This window comes from Colletotrichum jinshuiense, chromosome 10 (genome assembly GCF_051148585.1).
Source record: "Colletotrichum jinshuiense chromosome 10, complete sequence".
In the NCBI taxonomy this organism is placed as follows: Eukaryota; Fungi; Ascomycota; class Sordariomycetes; order Glomerellales; family Glomerellaceae; genus Colletotrichum; species Colletotrichum jinshuiense.
This window is the reverse complement of record NC_139303.1, coordinates 1,706,214-1,720,628: the sequence shown is the minus strand read 5'-3', so window position 1 is coordinate 1,720,628 and position 14,415 is coordinate 1,706,214. Positions and strand designations below refer to the sequence as shown.

Here is a 14,415-nt window from a genome sequence, read left to right as displayed (position 1 = left end):
CTCACGAGGCCAATGCACGGGTGCTTTTTTGGGCGAGCTGGCATGCCATTTCCGGGCGCCGAGAGGGAGAGACGGGGGCCACGGGGCCGCTAACCCCCGATGTCCGTCTTACCTGCGTCGAAGCCCAGCTCCCAGCTTGGGCTAGGCCGTGATCATAACCAAAACCTGGCTTGAACTAGGCCACGATTATGCCATGCCATGCCCAGGCCACGCGCACAACTAGATGGTTTCCGTGCCTCTCTTTCGTCATCTCATACGCGCCCCGCAGGTCTCCCCCATGCCATGCCATGCCATGTTCGTGAAGAACCGCGTCTCGGGGACAAACGCGGAAACTTTGCCCACTTGAGCGGAATTGTCGGGGGCGCCCGGGCTCACGGGCGCTTGCCCATGACACACAGTGACATGCTATAACCACACGAGTGCTTCCTTCGACTCCGTGCATGCATCACCTCATCCGCACTTTTCTCGACAAAGTAGACGCGCACCACACCCTCGCAACAAGGGCTATATAAGCTTGGGGCCGCCATCACGACACGCTCAATCGAAATGTTTGCACCGCGCCACTGCTCCCCCAGTCAATTGGCTCGCAGCGTCTCAACGTCGCGGCTACTCGCCCTCCCCAAACACGCCAGCGGCAGATTCGCTCACCCCTCACGCCTCGCCTGGACAACAATGTCACGATCCGTTGCAACGACGACCCCGCCGCCGGCCGCGGCCTCGGAAGACCAGCCCAAAATCAAGCTTTACTGGTAATCCCGCCTCCTCCCCCCTCCACACCCCCACGCCCCCCCCAGGCGCAACCAACCCCGCCGTTCGCACACGGCACGCACACACAAACTAACCCCCCGACCCTCGCAGGCTAAACGACTCCCGCGCCCAAAACACGCTCTGGCTCCTCGAGGAGCTCGGCCTCAAGTACTCGGTCGAGGTCTTCCGGCGCGGCGAGAACCGGCTCGCGCCGCCGGAGCTCACGGGCGCGCACCCGCTCGGCAAGGCGCCCGTGCTCGAGATCACGCCGGCCGGCGGCGCCGCGCCCCCCCTCCGGCTCGCCGAGAGCGGGTACATCACGCAGTACCTCGCCGACCACTTCGGCCACCGCCGGCCGGGCCTCGTGCCGCCGCGCTGGCGCGAGGGCCACGAGGGCCGCGTCGGCGGCGAGACCGAGGCCTACGCGCGCTACCAGTACCTGCTGCACTACGTCGAGGGGAGCTTCTTCCCGCTGCTTGTGCAGTTTATCCTCATCAACAGTGAGTTGCCTGGCGCCCTTTTTTCCCTTTTTTTTCCTTTTTTTTTGGGGGGGGGGGGGTTCTATTCCATCTCCTCTCCCTTTCATTCGACATACCGTTCGCCGTCATCTATGACATCTCCGGTTCCTTCTCACTCTGCATCTCGTGTCCCCGATACATACCCAGTTCCTCACACGCCCATCCCGATCCCTAACATCCATCCCAGTCCTGAAATCAGACAACGTCCCGTTCTTCATCCGCCCCATCACCGCCCCCGTCGCCAACAAGATCTTCGCCGTCGCCCTCCACCCCACGGTGCAGAAGCACCTGGCCATGCTCGAGGGCTTCCTCAAGACGGCGCCGGGCGCGACGGGCAACGGCGCGTTCCTGTGCGGCCCGCAGCTCACGGCCGCCGACATCCTCATCAGCTTCGGCCTCGTCACGGCCGACCAGGAGAAGGCCTTCGACGCCCTCGGCAGCTACCCCGGCGGGTCGGCGCGCGCTGCGCACCCGGCCGTGTTCGAGTACATTGAGCGGCTGAAGAGGCAGCCGGGGTACCTCAAGGCCCTGGAGCGGGCCAAGGAGATTGAAGGCTAGGCCGGTCGGCCGGCGACGATGGCAGATGTTTGGGGACCTGGGGGAGGGGGGAAGGGGGAAGGGGGCGTTGTAGAGTCGGTTTCCTAGTAGGCGTAGAAGGCGAGCGACAGAATGGCAGGTGGCATTTTTCTGGGTCTTGGCTGCGGCCACGGATGTAATACCTCCCGGCTCCTGGGCCTGTATAATACGGCAACAGCATTAGGGTGTGTTTGGGAGGAGCGAATATTCTTTGATAGTCTCCGAGTTTCGAAACGGTTTCTTGTGGCGATGATTTCGTGTGCTGGTTCATATTGCGAAAACGAGGACCAGATGCCGAAGTTGACCAAATTCGACAACTTCTGCATCTGGCTGCGTCCCGTTTGCTCCCATCTGTCGCGGCATCATTTTGAAGCCCTCAAATGTTCCCTCGGGGTCAACAACAACGAAAAAAAAATAAAAATAGGTCATGACCGCAGAGTTTCCTGCCAAGATGGCCGCCAAGACAAGGCTTGCAGAGCACCCGGATTTGGGTTCGAGACTGGAATAGACTACACGTCGTTTTGTTTCGCCCGCGAAACAAGGCTGAACGTCGCAAGAGAGGCGTGATAGAGTCGATGATGCCATCGCCAACCCCTCGCCCCTCTGCCTACTCAGCCTTCATCTCCTACACCTTGGCAGGCTTCATGTCTGAGATGCTCAAGCGAAGCCTCGTCGACGCGACACGAAGATTGTGGCCGCGGATATCCTTATCTGGATGCGAGATCAAATCATGGCTTCCGGAAATGCCACCCTACCACCACCATTCCCGCTTGGCCGAATACAACCGGTGCCAAACGAGAGGCAAATCTGGTATGGATGCTTTTAGAGGTGTCAAAGTAGTGCCTGTTCCGCCCCGATCCCATTTTGTGCCCACACGTTTAGATAGCCCCCGGGAGACCATCGAGGAAACCGGGGCCGTTCGGCCACCTCGATGCTCAGGCCTGTTGGTTCCTGTTACCTTGAGTATCGCCGTCAATACTGTGTCGAAACACCATCTTTCTCGACAGTGTTTGCCAAACACCTGCTGTTGTCGAGCGGAGGCTGGCCATCACCCATGTTTGGTTCTGCACCAGGCCTGCTGCTGGGGAGCATGCTACTCCGCACAACATAACCCTGCCACGGCAAAAATCTACGTCCCAAAGTGCCCGCACAGACGAGCCGCCATCCCACCACACGGCCGCACGTCAGGGAAAATACACAGACCTTCCCCCGACGTCAAAGTTTATGAGAACAAGCAGCCCTGGGCGCAAGGGTGTACCCTCGCAAAGGCAGCAGGCCTGGCCAATACCGTCAGGGCTGGGACTGGCAGAGTTCATTCGTCGCATCTCCCATCAATTTGACCTTGCCCATGCGCAATCGCCGCTCGCTGCCACAAACGAAGAAAAAAAATCACATTGGCGCAGGGCATAGAGAGCATATGCCGTGCAGGGAAAGGCGGCCCGGAACCCTTTCTCTTTCATTTTTTCTTTTCTGGTCTCGACTCTTGACTCTCGACTGAGTTCCCCCACCACCCAGCGCAAAAGGCCAACGCGGAGCTTCTCCTCCCCATCTTGGCGGGGGTGGCCCATGAGACGCCTTCTTGCGCGCGGAGGGGCAGCCGGCGTCTCGACGAACAAGCTCCGAGGATGCAGAGTCGGCAGAGTCCCAGGTGGACGAGGGTGTGGGTGTTTGAGATAGAATACCATGGCCTGGCAAATGCAAATCGCCGCCGGCAGTCTGCCCCCCGTCGCCTATCAGACCCCCGGCATTGGGGCCATTTGCGATTGCGCGTGAGAGCGAGAGAGGAAATGGCCCACCAATCGGGGCGGCGGCGCACTCTCGTCCTGCCGGATCGGGAAAGTCCCGGACGGCACTCCGTCTGCGGGTGGGCATGTGGTGCGCGGGATCCGCGGTGTGTGGACGAGGGATGGAGGGGGAGGGAGGTCATGTCATGATGCTGTGGCATCTTGTGGATGCGCATACTATACTCCGTAGTCATAGTGTTATTCTGTATTGAGGCAGCGCATTCAAAGGGCGGGAATGACCAACTGCGAGCCGACTGCGTGCGCAAAGTCTAAAAGAACGAAGCGGGGGAGGGGGGGCTTGAGTTCTGAGTCCCGCATCTCATCATTTCGACAAGCGGCGTTATTTTCTTCTTCGTTTCCCCTTCCGTTTGATGAGCCGGAAAAGGGTTCACAGAGAGAAGCGAGGCGGAGCGGGACGGTCGGGAACGTCTAGAGAGCACCACGTCGTTTCGAACTCTACCGAGACCGCATGAAGTTGAAGCGCGGAGGGTGGGCATGCATTGGGTCGAATCCTCGAGATTCCAGTCGAGCATGGAAGGTGAACAGTCGAGAGACTCCCCTCCCCCGGCGCCGAGACTTGTCCCGACGAGATGCCCAAATCGAACAACACAATATCCGCCCAATCGCGATCGCAGCCGTTTAGCCTGCGCTTTTGCAGGTGCCACACACACCCACCTCACTGGAGAGATGCAGGCAGAGGAACCACCCACACACACACCCAGGAGCCAATGCGCCCGCGCCGACCAACTGGGCTGGGGTCGACGCGGGCGATCTCTGTCGGGGGAAGGTTCTCCAGGGTCTCTGCCGGGATGGTGTGTCGTGGCAGAACGGAACCGGGGACGAGGGTGTTGAACAACCGCACGACGGGAACCGAGCTTCCTAACCCGGCGGCGTGGTCTGCGTCTATGTAAAGGACGCGAAGCTGCTCTCTCGATGGTGAGATATGCGGCACAGCCAGGCTTCTCGTTCTCAAGCTTAATGTCGCATTTCCTCATGGGATCGAGGGATGCAAAGCCCGCATAACACCACCCGGCGTGGCAGATCGTAGAGAACCAGGCTCACCAGATACTTCTGCGGCAGCAGAGGTGGTAGTCTTGTTATTACAATGGCGAGCGATGGCGTCGGGCTCAACCTTCTCAACCACCCAAACGCATCGTCGTCGACACTGTCGGCGGCGACGCTCAAGGAGATTGTAAGTTGGCAGCACGCACCTCCAGTCAACCCGCCTCTGTCATGTATCCTTCCTCTAACACTTTGACAAAACAAAAGAATGATGCCAACGTCCCCATCTACATGACGGGCATCCTCGTCCCTCACGCCATCTGCACCATCGTCATCATCGCCCGCATCGTCTCCCGCATATGGGTCCTCCGCAAGTGGTTCATCGACGACACCTTCATCCTCCTGGCCTGGCTCTTCTCCTCGGCCCTGTGCGTCGTCTACGGCATCTCCGCCACCACACCCGCCCTCCTCGGCGCCCCCTCGGACGCCGCCTCCCTCCAGAAGGACGCCAACCCCTACATCATGCGCACCTACCTCGGGCTCATCTACTACCAGCTGTGCCTCTGCCTGACCAAGCTCTCCATCCTCGCCTTCTACCTGCGCATCTTCGCCTCCCGCCCGCGCGAGCGCCGCCTGGCCCGCGCCACCGTCGCCTTCGTGCTCCTGTACAGCCTGCCCATGATGCTCATGAGCTTCCTCCAGTGCCACCCCGTCCCCGGCCAGTTCTTCGGCCGCCCCATGGTGTGCTTCGGCTTCCCCGACCTGCTCATCTCGAGCGCCAGCCTGCACTCCGCCACCGACGCCTGGCTCATCGCCATGGTCGTCCCCTGCGTCGCCGCCCTCGACGTCCCCCGCCGCCAGCGCGTCGCCCTCGCCCTCGTGCTCGGCCTCGGCGTCTTCGTCGTCGCCGCGAGCATGGTCCGCCTGCAGCTCAGCCTGCACCTGCACTACCGGCCCGCCGCCGCCGGCGTCACCGGCACCCTCGCCTTCTTCGTCATGACCGTCCTCGAGTGCGACATCGCCCTCATCTGCGCCAGCGCCCCGGCCCTGCGCACCCTCCTGGCCCGCCTGATCCCGGCCGCCGGCGCCGCCCACACCGGGAAGCGCAAGTCGCTCGAGGAGGTGGCCGCCGCCGGCGAGAGCTTCGACCTCACCAGCCTGACGTACCACGGGTACCCGTGGGCGACGCACCCGAGCACGCCCTTCGCGCGCAGCAGGAACCCCAGCGTCGCGAGCCACCTCAACAGGCTGCGCACCCCCGCGCCCCCGGTGCCCGCCCTGACGGCGCCGCGCCGCGCCCCGCCGGTGCCGCCGACGGCCATGGGATTCGGCTTCGGCGGGCGCATCATCGCGGGCACGGCGCCGCGCAGGCCCAAGCGCCCGCCCACCCCGGACGCGTGGCCGATCCTGGACGACGCGTGGGACGCGAAGCGCACCTCGTCCGTCTACTCGCAGGACACGAGCTACGACGTCTTCGCGGGCCACGAGTTCGAGACGACCGAGGGCGTCATTCTGAAGACGATGACGCTGAGCCTGCACTCCGAGTACGTCGCGCGGGACGACGACCCGCCGCTCGGCGGCGCGGGGAGGGGCGCCGCGAGCCCCAACCGGCTGAGCCCGATCTCCGGGCTCAGCGGCGACACGTTCGCCGCGGACCGGAGCAGCTCGGGCACGAAGAACGAGAAGAGCGATAAAGGCAACGGCTGGGGGCCGGCGGACGAGATACCCAGGGAGGAGCAGCAGGACGGCGACGACAAGCCGGAAGTCCCGCTGCGGAGCCCGCTTAGAGAGGGCCGGAGATAGAGACACGAAGACAGATGACATGATTTAACGAATTTTATGAGTTTTGTTTTATGAAAATGCAAATGCACGCGCTACAGCGTACCCTCCACGAACCTCTTCAGATCCTGCGCCTGCGCCGCGAACCTCTCCTCCAGCGCGCCCTTTAGCACGATCACCGTTGCCGCGCCGGGCAGGTAGTACGTCTCGAAGGAGACGATGCGCACCGACCCGTTCCCCAGGTCCGTCAACAGGTTCGGGTGCTCCGCCGGCAGCAACGTGTTGTTGAGCCCGTCGTCGTTCCTCCACGCGTTGACCGCCCGCGGCGGGGTGCCGCAGGCCAGGGACGGCTCTAGGACGGTGACGATCTCGTTCGAGGACGCGTTGGCGCCCGGGATGAGGCCGGCCGAGGTGAAGGCCATGGGCATCCCGACGTAGACGTCGCCGGGGCCCAGGACGCCCGGCGGGGGCACGGCCTCGACGACGAAGGTGTTCCAGGTGCTGTAGCGGCGGAAGTCGATGAGGGCTTCGTATATCTTGCCGATGGGGGCGTTGATTACCGCCTCGGCGCACACGGTGAACAGCGCGCCGGTCAGCTGGAAGGACGGCGTGGAGAGGAGGCCATCGCTGCAGCGCTGGGAGGCGATGGAGGACAGGGAGGCGCCCGCGGCGCCGGCGAAGAGGCAGGCACTCGAGAGGAAGCGCATTGTCAAAGGCACCAAGTTTCGAGTTCACAGATTGGAGATGTTTCAAGCGCCGAGGAAAAGGAACAGCCTGAGCGATGGCGAGGGCAAAGGGATGTGTTTATCAAGAGAGTTCTTTTCTTTTTTTTTTTCTGCCCTGGGGAAAGGGAGGTGCTTTTGACATTTTTATTGCTGACAGAGTACATGACGGTGGGATGCAGACGCGAGAGTCTCGCCGTAACCCTGCATTACCGAGGTCGTTTAGCAGGTTCTCTCTACCCTTCATGTCTGCATGCATGTCTAGGCATTGATGTCAGCCACCTTCCCAACATGGGCAGGGGCATTTCGACCTAGCTGGAGTCGTCGAGGCAATTCTAGGCTAGTCATTTTGTTTAATTTGTCTCACTGTCGAAGCTTTGTGCACCACCAATGATATTTACATTGACCCTAAGATAGCCGTTGTGATCGATACAGGAATTGCGAATAGAGTTATAACGCTTACAATGCCCCTTCTATCCAATAGAGTCGGTTTGGTAGAAAGGGTTGTTAGGGTCGTAGGGGAACTTCCTAACGACAACGTCTCCCTTGTACGTAGAGAAATCAACCTCGGCCGGCGAAAAGTTCAGCGGGCACACGTCGGCCTTTTGCCCAAAGAGGTCTACAGTCGCCTCGCCATTGCCATACTCGATCCTGACCTGGTTGGCCGTGCTCCTGCTCGGGTCGCCCAGCAAGTAGTTGAGCGGCGCAAAGTGGACGCCCGAGTGCGCGCTCGTGAAGACGGTGTTGGGGAGATCGCCAGTGTGAGGCACGTGGTGCATTCCCAAGTTGAACCACATCACCAGGTCCTCCTGCTCCAGACTCTCGCCGTCGAAGAACTCGTCAAAGTCAATGGGCGGGTTTCCCACGTCCTGCGAGTTGTAGGCGTGGGCGGCCCAGATTTCGTTGTCGTGCTGCTTGGTTACTTGGACATCGTATCCGCCCCAGTTCGCGGCGTTGCCCAGGTTGGTTGAGTTCAGCACGGTCAAATGGGCGGTGCCGGCCATGGGAAGGACGCGGTAGCCGCGGGCGTTGCCGTACTTGTTCAACTCATCCTTGTTGACGACGCTGACTTGCGTCGCTCCATTTGCGCCCCAGTTGAACCGGGAATCATCCTCGTTCTTGACAAATGACCGCTCAATGCCCATGGTGTTTCTGACCTTGCCACCGGACCACGGGAAAGACTTTGACACCGGGACGGTTGAGAGGAGTTGCAGGGAGTTTGCGGTTCCGAGAATGTCAAAGTCGGCCTTGAAGTTGAGGACGTGATCGTGCATGGAGCCAGACAGGTTGTCGTGGATCTTCCAGCCAAAGTCCTCATTGTGGGCGTAGTACGCAGACTGAATGTACCCCGAGGCACGAACTTCAACTCCCATAGATCCATCCATGTAAAACGTATAGCTAAAGGCATAGTCGTAGTTGCCAATGGTTGAGACCGTGCGGATCGTGAAGTAGGTGTTCTTCGTCACGCTGACGTAGTTGGACGTGCTGTGTCGCTGGATGGGGTAGTCGGCATCGAACTCGAACAGGCAGAGGGAGTTCAAGTGCGTGTGGATTGTCTCGGAAACATAGAAGGACGTGTTGAGGTATGTTGCATATGCCGGGCAGTCGAATCCCTTGACGAGCTCAAAGGCGTACGGGCCGAAGCCGTAATACGAATCTAGGTAAGCTGTACCGCTCTGCACTGGGTCGTTTCCGGCGTAATGGGCCAAGGCTTCTTGCAGCCCAAGCTCTTATAGGATTCTCTCGCCTTTGTAGTTGACTGCACAAGAATTAGCGACGGCGTTCCAGGACGGGAATGCTTCTCACGCACTGTCATAAAGCGTCAGGCCGGTGTCTCTCGTAAATCCAATGTAGAATGAAAAGTCCATCCACTCAACCCATTTAGTCTCGTAATCAACCGAAAAACGGCTACCGGAGGGTGCAATTGCGGTAGGAGGGGAATGAGAGTCCATGGCGGGCGCTGTGCCGACGGGGTCGGTGCGGGCCCAGTCTCCCTCAACGTTCGCCCCTAGTTTCTCGAAACCAGGAGAGTTGAAAGCCTCCTTGAACTTCTCGGTGGACTCGTAGTAAATATTGTTGTACAGCCACCCCTCCACCTTCCATTGGGTGGGGTCTCTGCCAGTGATGTCGGTCTTGAAAAACAAGCCCAGAGGGAGCAGCGTTTCGGCATCGAAGTCGTCAGAGGGCATGTTCCAGAAGGAATCCCATCTAACAATCCTGCCATCTTCCTCCCAAAGGGGGTCGATTCCCCAGATGTCCAGCGTATCATTATCACCCCCAATTGCCACGCCACCCCAGAGTTCTTGGGTGATGTTAGCAACGTCGGTTCCAACGCCGTACAGGAATTCGGATAGGCTGGTGATATCGGCTTCCAGGTTGCGAACACGTCCCTGGGTCTTGCGCGTGAAGGGGTATTCTAGAGGTTGCCACGACGTGGTTCCGTTCTGCACTGGGAGCGGTCCCACGAGAATCTCGGCGTACTCTGGCACCTCCGATGCCCTCATGTCCATGCGAACCCGAGCATACCGAGCTGGAGCGGCGGCAGTCCCATCAAGGTAGGAGAGCACGTCGGTCTTGTTTGGAACCATCAGTTCGACCAACAAACTTGTTCAAATTAGTAACCGGTCCTCTCTTTTGGCGATGATACGATTAGAACGGCTTACATGGTATTATCCCAGTCCCCGATGCTCTCCTCGGTGGTAGTCAGGTTGAGCTCTGGCTGCTTGAAGAGCCATTCCGTTACGGATGCTGCCTCGGGGCCGGTGAGCCCGTCCCATACATTCTCCTTGGGAGAACTGGCCGATTTGGCAGCAGCGTCATCCGTGCAGGCCCCTTCTCCGCAAGAGCGGCGCAGGGTTGAACGGCCGACGATGGTGTCCATCATGTGCTTCCGCCCTTTGCCCTGCCGAACCCAAGCTGACTTGGGCTGCGGGCTTGGCCGAGCAAGGACGGAAACATCTTCAAGAGAGGCAAGAAAGAGGCTTCCCAACAAAAGACTAGAAAAGGCCTTCATGGTGATGGTGAACTTGACAAGCGTGAGATGAGTGCAGAACAGCTTCTGTTGGCTGGGCGGCATGCTTCGTTTATACTTATTCCAGACTCTCCATATCGTATCGACATCACATCGTGTCAAGAAACCGCAAACACCGGCTTATCTCTCGTTGACTATGATCGGGCGACTGTACGGCAACGACTTGCACTAGCCTTGGCCATCTCCGGAGCCCGGGTTTGTCAGTAGGACCAGCATTCAGCCTCGAGTAAAAATTACCTCCTCCGACTTCGCATTTTCCAATCTGTCGGAAAGGAGCCATCCGCTAGCAGCACAATATCGAATACCTACGACGTGCCTACGTAGACATCCTTGCATGGATCAAGCAACCATTCGGCCGGCTAGTGGGTAAGGGTTCGCAGCTCATGTGGGGTTAGTTGGCCACTACCGCTGTCAACTACCGTTGGCCAATCACCAATGTTTCTTACTCCCCGGTTTATCTGTGTGACGGAGAGTTGCAATGGGGCTCCTGAGCCAATAGCGCATTCCCGTTACTTTCCGGCGTATCTGCAAAACATGAGCTAGCCACCACTCCCCATGGCCAGTCGTCGAAATGTTTTGTTCGCCGGTTTATCTGCACTTAAAATATTTAATCTTTATGATAGATAATGCGCGATAAGTAGTCCTTATCACTGGTATCGCCAGCACGGTATAGCGAGCCGGCTATGCGTTCCGCAGAAAGCGGGCCTCAGAACCAACATACCTGTCATAGTGAGGGGGTCTGGCAAGGACCTGGAAGAGGTCTGGAAGATCTCTCTTGGACGGGAAAAGTAACTCAATGACTCTTGGCAATCCAAGCAGAGGGAATCTCCATCGCTCTCTGTGGCACCCCGTTGAACGGTGAACCCTCCCCCTCCCCCGCGCGGGGGCTGGCCAAGATAAGGATGACTTCAGTATGAATAGCTTATTCCTCGACGTAGTATAAAGTATTGAAGAAAACCAGTCAATATCAGGGATTTCACCTCTTCGTCATTCAGCACAAGTCCCATCTGCCAGCATAGATCTGCTCTCTCATCTACGATTGCAATGTCTTCGATGTCTCGGCTCTCAGTTTTTGCCCTTGTGGCTCAGGTTATGGCACTTGGCACTTCCGAATCGACTTGGAACCGGCCAAACTCTCTCCTGCCTAACGACACGGCTGCTACGTATGGTTGTACCGGAGAATGTCTGGATAACCTCTACACGACCACGTTGGCCGACCGCGAATACATCTTCGGTACCGTACCTTTTGATGCCGACTTTTATGCCACAGCCTCAAACTTCACCAACAGCAGCAAGCCAGGCGATGTCTTGAAGCTGGAGCCGTTCATCAACGCGACCAAGGGTTGGACCCTGCCATACGGCTCGGCCCTGTACCGCATGCAGTACGTTTCGGTCGCTGTTGACGAGGAAATCGTCCCCGCCACCGCCTTTGTCGTTCTTCCCTTCTCCAATCCACTCGAATCGGCCAAGTTCCCTTTGGTCGCATTCTCACATGGTACCATTGGCGTAAACTACGGTTGCGCGCCGTCGTCAACCATGAACATGTACGACTATCAAACTTGGTTCCAGCTCACCTATAACGGATACGCCGTCGTTGGACCTGACTACGTTGGGCTCGGAAACAACTACACGTTGCATCCGTACCTGGCCAATACCCTGCAGGCCAATGACCTGTACTACTCGGCCGTCGCGGCGAAGAAAGCGTTTCCGGGCCAGGTCACCGACAACTGGACGGCAATCGGGCATTCCCAGGGCGGTGGCTCGGTCTGGGCCCTGGCCGAGAGTGAGCACGCCCAATTGGATGATACATTTATTGGTGGAGTTTCACTCTCGCCCGCCATCAGGCCCTTGGGATTGGTGGGCTTTTGGTACGAAAACAACCTGACTGCGCCGATCCTCGAATATTCCACCTTTATTCACTGGGGCATGGAGGTCACATCACCCGGGTCCGCCTCCGACTTACTATCCGATGCATTGAACGAACGGCTGCCCCTCGCAGAGCAGCTCGGTGTCTGCTTCTATGCAAATGGCGGCCTGAGCCAGGATCTTTACCTCAGCGGAGGCCTAGAAGCCGTCTACAAAGATCCTTCGTCGATCCCCACATACAAGGGTCTTGCCGACTTTGAGCAGAAATACTCTGGGGGACTTGGGAGGCAAACCTATGCGCCAATGCTGGTCATTTCTTCTATTGGCGATAGCTCGATTCCTATCTCTGTCATCACGAAGGGCTGGCAAGACACCTGTGAGGCCAGCACAACGCCTGTTAGACTCACCGTATACCCGAATGTGGATCACTCTGCCACGCCAGCTGCGTCATCGCCAGAGTGGTTGAAGTGGATGCAAGATGCCTTTGCTGGGACCTTGGACCAAAAGCGATGCGAAATCATCTATCCGAAGGCTGTTAACGCTGCCGATTCCTACTTGCCCCTAGACTTTTGATCCATTACGCTAGGACGTGGGAATATCTGATTGACCCTAGCTTGATGCAGTCTTTTTCCAATCAAGTTGAGAAGAATACGGCCTAAATGGTTTAAGGTGATTAGGGATACGTCAGGATTTACGGTTGATAGCTATTAAATGATGAGTTACACAACCTCTCTCTTATCAACAAAATCTCGTTTCGCTTCCCACATAAAAGTTCGCTATGTAGTACTCAAGTATGAGATTTCGCGTTTTCTTAATTCAGCCCAATCTCGTAACTTGTAAGGGATGTGGTCTCAATGTAGTGTTAGTACCTATTGCTAGCTGGCCAGCGTCGTCTGGCTATCCGGTCAGGTCCTGCTTTTCCTCTGTCGATTGACTGTCACCAATACAAGTATTAAGCAGTCTTCTAAAGAAAGAATCTAGCGCCTAAACCTATCGTCTAAGCCTATCAAGTAGATTATTGCGAGTGTTAGTATAAAGAAAAGGATATTGACAATTCGGCTACTATTATTTGCCCAATATCCCTGCTTCCGCCAAGACGCCAAAAGTCATAGTGAGGGGGACAAAATGTCAAGGTGGGGGTCGCAAGATAAGGCACAATGCACCTGCGTGAGCCTTGGAGATAAGGCCATTACGACAGATTTACTAAATGGGTCAAATGCCTGCTGAACTGAGACTCTGTCCAATACCGACAAACTTTGGAATTTTGTTATGGTATGCAAACATTTGCCGACGAATAACCTTTCGCGCCTATTAACATCTTCTAGGACAATCGCTCAATGTACCGGGCTTGTGACCGGTGTCATGCCATCAAGGAGAAATGCCACCGGTTATCTCCCTCGGGGGCCTGCGTTAGGTGCGATAGGCTGGGGCACGAATGCGCTCGCCAACGGCCTTTTGGCCGTAGGGGTCGACGATCACGGCGACCGTTGGTTCTTGCCAAGAGTCACGACGCGGACGATACTCGAAAATCCACATCTCGCAGTCTATATTCACCATCCCCCACAGGATCAGCGTTTCCTCCGTCCAGCCCACTCTCTGTGAGGTCTCTGGGTATCGGCATCCGAAATTTCAGTCTAATGGAAGAGAACATACTATGCCGAGTGCTGACCGATGTCAAAATTATGGAATATCAAGTCATCGGGCCTGGCTTTTATTTATCAGAACGGCAAATCCTAATCGCCCATCTCGAATCAGCGATGCCAATTCTCAAGGATGCATTTCTAGCATCGGCGATGGCGCTGTTGAGTCCTCATGAGTCAACAGGGTGGGAGATAAGCGAAGACAAAGCTCTAGCTCACGCTACATCTTCTCTACTCACATTTCGAAATTTCAACGTCAGGTCAAAGCTAGATGCATCTCTTTGTGCAATGCTGACCTTGTTTTTAACCACCTTTGCGTATCGTACCTCGGGCATGAGGATGCTTAATATATGTCGACACGGCTTAGGGATGATCAGCCCGTTTTGCCATCGACTCGGAGAGTTTGAAGATGGCACGTTATCTGCCATCGCGAGCATAGCGCTCGTTGAGATATCCGAGTGTCTTTTCATGGGGGAACTCCCCACGATCCGGTTTGACTTGCAACGCCCAGCTCGCATTGATCAATATCTCGGTCTCTGCTGGCCATTACTGCCGATTTTGTACGATATCTGCAGTGCCAATCGCTTCCGTCGTGACCAAGGCGATGTGAACAACGAACTCTTGCTCCCGCAGTTGAGTCTAATGAAGGAGACTGTCGATAAATGGGTCCCTATCCTCCCGAATACAACACTTTCAAACAGAGAAATTATACACATTCTTTACCAAGCCAAGATATATCGGCTGATGACT

General features: G+C 57.3%; 5 protein-coding genes across 5 annotated transcripts; 3 read left to right on the top strand and 2 right to left on the bottom strand.

Moving 5' to 3' along the window:
- Nucleotides 1-546: 546 nt before the first annotated feature.
- EsH8_X_000412 (glutathione S-transferase) lies at nucleotides 547-1,823 on the top strand (the record flags this gene model as incomplete). The annotated part of the gene is made up of 3 exons (XM_083274500.1): nucleotides 547-749; nucleotides 859-1,247; nucleotides 1,453-1,823. The coding sequence occupies 3 exons, from the start codon at nucleotides 547-549 to the stop codon at nucleotides 1,821-1,823; spliced, it is 963 nt and encodes a 320-aa protein (XP_083119892.1).
- Nucleotides 1,824-4,730: 2,907 nt separating this feature from the next.
- On the top strand, nucleotides 4,731-6,430 carry EsH8_X_000411 (uncharacterized protein; the record flags this gene model as incomplete). The annotated part of the gene is made up of 2 exons (XM_083274499.1): nucleotides 4,731-4,817; nucleotides 4,895-6,430. The coding sequence occupies 2 exons, from the start codon at nucleotides 4,731-4,733 to the stop codon at nucleotides 6,428-6,430; spliced, it is 1,623 nt and encodes a 540-aa protein (XP_083119891.1).
- Nucleotides 6,431-6,501: 71 nt separating this feature from the next.
- On the bottom strand, nucleotides 6,502-7,113 carry EsH8_X_000410 (uncharacterized protein; the record flags this gene model as incomplete). Its single annotated transcript, XM_083274498.1, has 1 exon — nucleotides 6,502-7,113. One exon carries the CDS (start codon nucleotides 7,111-7,113, stop codon nucleotides 6,502-6,504), a length of 612 nt encoding a protein of 203 aa, XP_083119890.1.
- A 488-nt stretch (nucleotides 7,114-7,601) lies between these two features.
- Nucleotides 7,602-10,204, bottom strand: EsH8_X_000409 (uncharacterized protein; the record flags this gene model as incomplete). The annotated part of the gene is made up of 3 exons (XM_083274497.1): nucleotides 7,602-8,809; nucleotides 8,939-9,732; nucleotides 9,792-10,204. 3 exons carry the CDS (start codon nucleotides 10,202-10,204, stop codon nucleotides 7,602-7,604), a joined length of 2,415 nt encoding a protein of 804 aa, XP_083119889.1.
- A 999-nt stretch (nucleotides 10,205-11,203) lies between these two features.
- Nucleotides 11,204-12,598, top strand: EsH8_X_000408 (Alpha/Beta hydrolase protein; the record flags this gene model as incomplete). The annotated part of the gene is made up of 1 exon (XM_083274496.1): nucleotides 11,204-12,598. The coding sequence occupies one exon, from the start codon at nucleotides 11,204-11,206 to the stop codon at nucleotides 12,596-12,598; it is 1,395 nt and encodes a 464-aa protein (XP_083119888.1).
- Nucleotides 12,599-14,415: the final 1,817 nt, after the last annotated feature.